The sequence below is a fragment of the Juglans regia genome, chromosome 15 (assembly GCF_001411555.2).
Source record: "Juglans regia cultivar Chandler chromosome 15, Walnut 2.0, whole genome shotgun sequence".
Classification (NCBI taxonomy): domain Eukaryota; kingdom Viridiplantae; phylum Streptophyta; class Magnoliopsida; order Fagales; family Juglandaceae; genus Juglans; species Juglans regia.
This window is the reverse complement of record NC_049915.1, coordinates 19,422,500-19,431,923: the sequence shown is the minus strand read 5'-3', so window position 1 is coordinate 19,431,923 and position 9,424 is coordinate 19,422,500. Positions and strand designations below refer to the sequence as shown.

At 35.1% G+C, this 9,424-nt stretch overlaps 1 protein-coding gene across 2 annotated transcripts; it reads right to left on the bottom strand.

Moving 5' to 3' along the window:
- Positions 1 to 3,550: 3,550 nt before the first annotated feature.
- Positions 3,551 to 7,971, bottom strand: LOC108993186 (RNA polymerase II C-terminal domain phosphatase-like 4). Of its 2 annotated transcripts, none has more exons than XM_018967993.2 (9): positions 7,767 to 7,971; positions 7,473 to 7,600; positions 7,285 to 7,373; positions 6,697 to 6,812; positions 6,199 to 6,379; positions 5,596 to 5,885; positions 4,797 to 4,982; positions 4,672 to 4,710; positions 3,551 to 4,135 (listed from the first exon to the last, which is right to left on the bottom strand). In XM_018967993.2, the coding sequence occupies exons 2-9, from the start codon at positions 7,598 to 7,600 to the stop codon at positions 3,824 to 3,826; spliced, it is 1,341 nt and encodes a 446-aa protein (XP_018823538.1). In that variant the 5' UTR covers positions 7,767 to 7,971; the 3' UTR covers positions 3,551 to 3,823. The 2 variants fall into 2 exon arrangements, with proteins under 2 accessions (XP_018823538.1, XP_018823537.1); XM_018967992.2 differs by having other exon boundaries at positions 7,473 to 7,687; positions 7,767 to 7,954.
- Between the last annotated feature and the right edge of the window lie 1,453 nt (positions 7,972 to 9,424).

Here is a 9,424-nt window from a genome sequence, read left to right as displayed (position 1 = left end):
TCTCCTTACCGATTAGTGTTTGGAAAAGCATGTCATCTTCCTGTTGAGTTGGAGCATAGAGCTTACTGGGCTATAACAAAGTTTAATTTTGATTTGTAGGCAGCAGGAGAAAAGCGACTTCTTCAATTGAATGAGATGGATGAATTCCGTAACGATACTTATGAAAATGCAAAGATCTACAAAGAACAGACGAAGAAGTGGCATGACAAACAGATTCTTAGGCGTGAGTTTGCTCCAGGACATCAAGTTTTACTCTTCAATTCTCGACTCAAACTCTTTCCAGGCAAGTTGAAATCAAGATAAACAAGTCCTTATACAATTGACAAAGTTTCCTCTTTTGGAGTAATAGACTTGAAAGACAAGACAAGGAATATATTCAGAGTTAACGGTTAAAGATTGAAGCACTATTATGGAGAAAAAGTGGAGAGGAACTGTGCATTCATTCCTCTTGGAGATCCTAATTGATGAAGATTGAAAAGTCTGGTTGTAGACTTTAAAACAAGCGCTTATGAAAGGCAGCCCATAGAACTTTCTTTTATTCCTTTATTTTTATTTTTTATTTTCTAATAATTTGGATTTTGATGCAGATTTATTTAGCATGAATAAAGAGCTGAAAATTACAAACTACGGCTGATTCACCATGAAACCAGGGAAGTTCCTTTCATTTCTTCAATCTGTCTCACTTTTGCATTACAATGAGGACATTGTTTAGTTTAAGTTTGGGGGTGTAAACTCCTATAGTCATTTGATCTTCTTGTTTGCTTTTTTTTTTTTTTTTTTGTGATTTTATAAGTCTTGAGTTGTTGGATTCTCTTACCAAGCATGCATTTGAGGATGATTAAATTCTCTCTGACTATAAAATTTGTGATTGAGGATAGGATTGAGAAAAATTTTCAAAATTTTCTTTTATGTCAGGCTGAGTTTTGTGGGTACCTTGATTTAAACATTTGACCTTGAACATAATTGAGCAGATAGTCATTTTTTCTTTATTCCATTTTGCTTATGAAGAGAATGAGTTGAATTAACTGGGTCAGAAAAGTTCAATCTGGCTTTGCTCAAGAATCCGTTGATGGATCCTTGAGGTGAAATCCTAGTTGATACCAAAAATTAGAGAAATGATCTAAGCAAATTTTTTTTGTTGTAACCAAAAAGCTTTCCCAGCTGTCTTGATTATCATGTCATCATTGCATGGTGTATTTCCATAGTCAACCCCCTTGAGCCTTATTTTACATGAGCTTTTATTTGTTCTTTTAACTACATAAACAATTTCCCTTCTAAGCCTGAAAAACCAGAATTTACCTTTACAGTTTGAGAAAATACTTTGGTGGAAATCTACATTTAAAGAGAAAGTTAGTTCAAAGGAAATTATGCTCTATATGATCCAAGTTTAAAAAAAAAAAAAAAGGTTGAAGTGGTTGAAGATTTGAAAAGGCTACAAGAATTGAGGTGGCTGAACGAAAAATGTGAAAAATTTTTTTAAAAAAAAAAAGAAAAAAAAAAGAGAGAAAATTCAATAAGTGGAGTGCAAATCATTTTAGATTTTGTTGAATGTGAACTTGGCACTACTTCATTAATTACAGCAACAATAATATCACAAGTATGAGTATATAGTCAAGAAAGAGTTATGATTTGAATCATGTGGATATCTCTTTCATTGTTCTTTCCATCAAGTATTTTCCTAGTTTACTTTGATTTTCTATATCAATTTCTTTCTTGGCCCTCACCCTTTGGCCTGCCATTACAACATTGATTAAAAATCTTTTGATCTATGATTTTGGTGTTTGACTACATTAGTAGAGAGGATTTCTGAAAATTGGACTTATGGGGTCAAGTTTTGAGAGAATTCTTCTAATTTTAGTTGTTCTACTTTTATCTGAGTTTGCAAGTGGTTTGGAGTTAAGTTGACTATATCACACACACACACACACACTCAAGGTTTTAGCTTTAGGTTGAAGTAAACGCTTAACTCTTGATTGACAAATTGCTAAATGTTTTATTGATTTTCCTTCTATCTTTGATTTTAAAAGATTAAGATACTAGTGATGAAATCTAATTCAGATCATGGCTTGGTGAGTGATGAAACTTCTCTATGGGGTCTAGTTGATAGTTTATAGTGGTATTTTATTTTCTTTTATTTTTGTTTGAGGACAAACAAAGTTGTAAGGTTGGGGGTGTTTGATGACTTGCATAATTTCTTATATTTTATCACTTCTTAACTTTGAAATTTAGTCTAATTTTATTTATTTATGTTGATTTTAGACTTCATTATTGTCATTAAATTTTATTTCAAATTTGAAGAAAAATAAAATCCAAATTTTATAAGCCTATCGTTTAAAGACACTCATATTTAAAGGAAAATTTATTGGAATAGAAGAGACGTGAAGCAGCAAGAGAGATTGGGCTTGGATGAATGAACACGTAGAAGAAAATTATTCTTAGTCTTTGTCTTAGCTCTTGGACATGGAAAAGCAGTAGGAGGTTTGACTTAGTAAAAGGAGTTCAAGGTTTGACTTGGCTTTTGGTATTTGCATGCGTGGGACACGGGATTCAAAATGGCTAGGATGAATTGGATTGGCTGGGATTCAAAATTAATTTTGGTTTTAGACGCATTCGGCAATTGCACTCGGGGTAGCTGTTTTTTGAGGATTGCTCTTTCCGGCTTTGACGCACGCACGAAACCAATTTGAATGGGCCTTTTTTGAAAATAGAAAAGGTCGTCTGCTGAACGATGAGGGAGTAACGAAAAAAAAAAAAAGACAAAACCGAGAAGTACAAACAGACGAAAAAGCGGGATTCTTTCTGGTTTTCAATTCAGAAACCCTTCTTGTTTTAAACATATCAATTATATAGACATCCTAAAGCCCAACACATATTCAACATTTCCGGATGAATTCAAGGCCATGTTCTATTTATCTATTCTGAAGTAGACAGCGGTTGAGGTTGCCCCCGCGCAAGATCATTACCAACGTTGTTGAAATTGGGTGTCTTATTGTAGAGTAAGGTTTTGTTACATTAGTTGATTATAATGACGGTGAACATGTTAGAATTTTCAATGATTTGAAATTATGGGATCCGTGTGGGTGTGAGATTTTACAAAAAAACTGACGTAACTGATTAAAACATTTCCCTTTATATATATTTAAGTCATATTAGCCAGCTGCACATGATTTTTAGCATCGATTATGGTCTCGTTTGTTTTCACAACCCATCTCAACTCATTTAATAATTATAACTTTTTTAAATTCCTATATAAAATAAAATAAACAATTCAACTTTTTTAAATTTCAAAACAAAAATAATATTAAAAATATATATTTTAACAATATTTTATTCAACTTTTAACTTTTAACTTTTATCTCAACTCATCTTATCTCATCTATGAAAATATTTTAACTATTTTAGGAATACTTGATGCAGCCGGCTATTCGGGATGCTCTAGCTGTTCCAATTACTCAAAATCAATTATGCCAGAAAAACTAGAGAGAGAGAGAGAGAGAGAGAGAGAGAGAGAGAGAGCAATAGGATGGGCATGTGGTTCCAGACAGGTAGCTGCTCTCTAGTAATTTAAGGTTCATCTCACTATAAGATAAAGAAAATTTATATACAGAAAATTAGAGCAGTATCCAACATTCAGTATCCCAATCAATTAATTCTTGACCCTTTTAGGCGATTTAAAACCATCAAAACTGAGTCCACCTATCTACGAAGCATAATTAACCCATCCAAAGTTTTAAACGAGCTGGTCTACAGAGCTGGAGAGTAGCTAAGTACCTCAAACTAATGCATCAGTACCAAGTGTTAGCGCTGATTGTTAAAGGGTCAGTCATGGATTCTTAGTTTGGTTGACAATAAAGTTCTCTTCAGGTTGCTTTTGCCACAAATAATTTGCAGCTTCTATCCACTGTGGATGGACCAAAAACTTCTTATGTTTCACTGCCCAACGAGATTTCTCTGTTCCAGCATCTGTTGAGACCACGTGCGTCACGGATGGATCGAGCTCTTTCAAACATGTAGCTCCCAAACCCTCTGCCATCTTCCAGAGAAGGTGATTATCAGCCTGGAATCCGGTGGGAAACACACGACTGAAGACAAGTTTACAGCCCTTCAAGACTTCCTTCCTAATCGTTTTCAGCACCTGCAGAGAATGACATACAGGAAAAAATAAATTATTAATGAGAAAATATTCAACAATTTATGAAAGAGATGAAGTCATCGACAATGAACATTATTGAAGCTCACCTACAACAGTTTAAAGCCGATGCATGGCCAAGAAAAGGACCCATATGATTGGGATGCATTACTTCAGATTAAGTACTATCCAATAGGCCAGAACCCATGACAGATTAAGTGGAACCCAGCCAAAAGCAGGAGGGAGTGAGAGGGAGGGAGGGAGGGAGGGAGATAGATGTTGGTAGAAAATAAGAATCTAACAAACGCATAAGAAACCAAATCATCCAGCTTTAATATATTTAAAAAATCCTTAGTTCTGCACTTTTTTATAATCCCATAATATGGGACTCTATTGATATCATCCTCGTGGAAGGACTACTAGATTTTACTAATTGACGTGAGCTTGCCAGTGGAGAACAGGACTAAAGAACAATATAGGACACTTGAAAACAAAGCTTAGAATGAAAATAGTCATGTTTTGGTTGTCAAGAAGACGATTACCTGCCTCACATCTCTGTCAACAAGATTCCCCTCAAGTTCCTACCAGAAGGTTCCCCCATGTTAAAACATAACACAACAAAACTTTAACAACAATAATCAATAAAGAGAAACAAAAAGGGACATACATCAAAGAACATCCCATGGACACGCTTAAGAACTTTAAGAATAGTTACAAGTGCTCCATCTGTCTCACTTTCATCATTCTTCAACTCAGAAAGAGATTTACAGTTGAAGCCAAATTGGTGACAACTTGAAGCAAAGAAGTGATATCTTTCCATCAATATCAGATTGTCCTTGTGCTTTGTCCATGCCTACAATAATGCATAGCAACCTTTTAATTCTAGCTAGACTAGCCTATAGTAACAGGATTATTGTGGTCCGCAAAAACCTACAAAGATAAATCGCAAGTTCAAAGAAACAGAAATGAAACCCAGTGAATCAGATAAAATACAATGTATCTTTTACAATTCATCCATCTTTGAAGCAAGAATGAGCACACCATATCAAAGAATGAAGCTCAGGCAAGCTGGCACTACGAAACACTTCATAAAATTTCCCATTCAGCTCCTTTGTTGCAATAATATCTTTAAACAGAGAGAGTGGGTGCATACTTTAACAGCTTCAGACAGATCTCAATGGTTTTGCAAAGGGCTTCTACATACACCAGGAGAAAACTAATGGAGAAAGCTCCTTTTTATTTTGAGGGATTTCACTATAAAAAATCATTGTAACCATCACACAATATGGAAAAAGAAACAATTTTTTTTTTTTAAGAAAGCATATTCCCTACCGTCACCTATTGTGGGGAGAAGAGGGGTGAGGGGAAGGTCACACACAGAAGGAAAACTTCAGGACTGGTTTGCACATGTAATAATTACAACCAATTTAATAATGCAAAGATTATCTGATCACAAATGTACCTACATTCTCTGTATCATCAAGAATAAGAACAGCACTTTCTTGCCCCAGCACAACATCAAGACCTTTTTGATGTCTATGGGTGCCATCATCGCGTGATATAACTCTAGAACTGAAGTACTCTCTTTGAGGATCAAGCAGTTTAGCCATTTCCAATGCATACGCCCGGTCACCCATTGTATAAATGTACATCTCAAACAGTTCACTTGCTTCTTTTAAAAATGCACGAACAAAGGGCCTTAACTTGGTCATCATATGCATAAAGCTCAGCATGAAGAGACTGCCTTTTGAGACATCTGTCCATTTCATAATTATTGAATTACACAAGGCAGCAAGCACAAAAAAGTCCCTAATATTCCCAGAAAGTCAGAAAATTAACTGGCACAACCAAACTCATTTTTATTAAAAACAATTAAAAAAAACTGCCATATTCTGTGGCAGCAGCAGGTTGAGATAAGTAAAAGCTAACTATTAACCTATCAAATTCACAAGAAATGGTTACAGAAATACGAAATAAATGGTTAAAGCCAAAAAACAATATCAGTAATATTCTGAAATGCTTATTTACACTACAAAAACACACTCACATAAAAAGGGTTACAGAAATACCTTGCAATGAATCTGTTTGGCTCTTTAGATATTCCTCTTGTGGTGACATATGTATAAGTTGAGTAGAATTTAGCAGTGTATGATCTAGATCAAGGACCAAATAAAGCTTCTTATGGCGTAATAAATTCTTCATGTCTGTGTTTCTCAATCTGACAATTTCATCATTCTCAAGCCTAAGTCCCTACAAATACAGATGTTGCACAGGCTCAAACCATATTCCATTTGAGACTATAAAACATCACTATTAATCAAGAAATCTTACTCTTGCATGTTTGGAAAAATGGATAAAAATTCTAAGTTGGTTACATCTCTCCAGTTCTGATTTTAAAATTCTTTCGTATTAGGGAATCAATAGTTTGTGGATGAAAGGTCGCAGCCAATTGGCAGTAGATAATGCCACAACATATTGGAAGCTTTCACAAGTACTTGAAATAATATTTTCCAATATGCATTAAAGGTAACCAAAACCCATAATCACCAAACATAAGAAATGCATACCTTGTGAATGTACCCAAATGTCACACCAGAATCTGCATCCAACCTTTGCCCACACAGTATACACATCTCTCCAAAAGAACCAGGATGAGTACAAACATCCTTCTTCATGGATGCTTCTGCAAAAGATAACACATTCCTTATAAATTCAGTTCAACCAAATAGCATAAATCTCAGATGAAAGTAAAACTCAGTAATGCACATCCAGTGTGTCGTTTTCCAGGAAGTTCTCATAAATAATATGGAAGCTGGAACACACACAGAGAATGATATAGAATATGGCAGAGTGATGGCTCTGCAGGGTTGCGTAAAACAGTGTGTGAATGTAGGTTTAGTATGTACATTTATACATAGACTCCACAAAAGCAGCGCTTCAAAATGAATAAGAAAAGAAATATGTAGGAATCTATACAGTATAATTATGAAGCTATGCAACCAGAAATCAGATTGGTATGACGAAAGGTAGCAAGTAACCTTCTGATAAGTTGGTCTGGTGCTGTCTTTCCCAATATTTGGCTGGAAGGATGTTAAAAGGCATTTCTCACAAACTTCTACGGCCAGAGAACTAATAAACTAAATGGGAGAATTTACCTGCGGTTTGTTCTAGAGAGGGTGGAAGTGAAGTTGGGTCCTGAAGCTCCTCTATGTTTTCCATCTTGTCAACTTTGCGCCTTTTTACCCTGCCAGTTAATGACAAAAAAAAAAAAAAAAAAATTGAATATATATATATATATATGTATTCCAAACCGAAAAATCCCAAAAGCCAACAGAAAACCTACCTTTGCGTTTCAAGCTGATCGGAATCTTCAGTTTCTTCAGAAGAACCGGAATCAAGTGATGCATCGAGGAACGCTGCAAAGTCGTCGCTGCTCGAAGAGTGCACCGGAGAATCGGTCACGAGGCTCATCTGCATTTATTAAGCGCAATCCACCAAACATAACCAAATGAATTGACAGTGAAAACCCAATTCCAATCCCATTCCTTTTATTTGGATCTGAAATGAGTTTTGATTGATTACCACCAACAAAGCGAAGACAAACAAGAGGAGAAGAAGAAAAGGAAGGGCACATTACCTCGATTTGTCTAGGCTGTATTCTGAGTCTCTCGGGGGTAACACAAAATTCGAATCGAAGTAGAGAAAAACTACAGTGTTGAAAGGCCAAATCAAGCACCACAGTTGTCTTCGGCCAGTGCTGCTGATGCCGCCGCACCGAGAAAGAACAGTTGTCTGAGAAGAGAACGAGGAGGGCAAAGCCGGAAAAGAATCACCAAAACGCTGGAAAAGTCCAAGTAATAGATACGTTTTTAAGGCCGTTTTTTTTTTTTTTTTTTTTTTGGAGAACTCATCAAACGGATTAAAATCGAACGTTTTTTTTTTTTTTTTTTCTGATTACCCTTTTTTACTGTAGCAAATAGTAATGCAAGATAGAAGTTTTAAATGCACAAATTTTGTATAAGTTTTTTTATAAAAGAATAATACTATATATAATTGTAGAACGTATAAGTGTAAATGCGTAAATGTTTTAAAAAATTAATTTTTTTTTTTTATGTGGATCACGTATTTACTTATTTTTTTTAAAGGAATTGTGTAGCGTTTGCATACTACATAATTACAAATATAATTTTTCTTTATAAAAGACTTGTACAAGACTTGTAAATTTGGAACTTTTATATATAGCCTTCTTATATTTAAATCGATATGTAAAATACATCATTTAAATGATAAATTTTTATTTTTAGGAATTCACTAAATCGGTGTGTAAGTACATTTTCTACATCATTTAAATGGTAAAATTTTATTTTTAAAATTTATCTTTCAAGTTAAATTATACCGCATAAATATTTTATTAGGTCTATTATCCAAACCAACTTATATATAAAATTATATATATATACACACACTTATCAATTTGATACTAATATTATTATTACTTTTTACTATAACATGCATTTGTTTTCAAGAAGGTTGTGTTGTCTTTGGATTAGGTATATATATAATAAGTGAAATTTGGGATATTTTTAAAGCCCAAATGATGCTCGTGAGTGAAGGTTTACGGGTATTTATGGGAACCCGCAGACTACGAGCCGATTCCTCACATGGGATTTGATACGTCAGTTACACGATGATGATGATGTACCATGGCTGTTGGGAGGCGATTTTAATGAAGTATTGCAACTGAGTGAGAAGAAGGGAGATCGAATACGATCCGAGAATCAAATGGCTGCATTCCGTGAGGTTTTGATGGATTGTTCTTTGCGGGATGTGGGCTTTCATGGTCCAAAGTTCACGTGGTCAAATGGAAGGGAATGTACGGAAGCCATTAGTGAGAGGCTTGATCGGTTCTTGGGCAACAACTATTTCTTTGGTCTGTTTCCCCAAGGGGTGATGAGGCATGGAGTGGCTGCTCACTCTGATCATTTACCTATTTGGTTTGACATTGAGGGTGGGGTTGTTGAAGGAAAACAAACGCGAAAATTCTGCTTTGAAGCAATGTGGGTAGGGGAGCAAAAATGTGCTGACATTATTGAAGATGTTTGGATGACTGGGAATAGCATTGGAAACAATAATATGGAGGGGGTGATCCAGCGTATTAAAGTGTGTGGTCATCGATTGGCATCATGGAATAAATTGTCGTTTGGGCATGTAAAGCAAAAGAAAGCTGAAGCTAGGCAAAGGCTGGAAGCTTTACAAGCTAAAAATGAAGAGCAACCTGATCCAGTGGGATTGTCA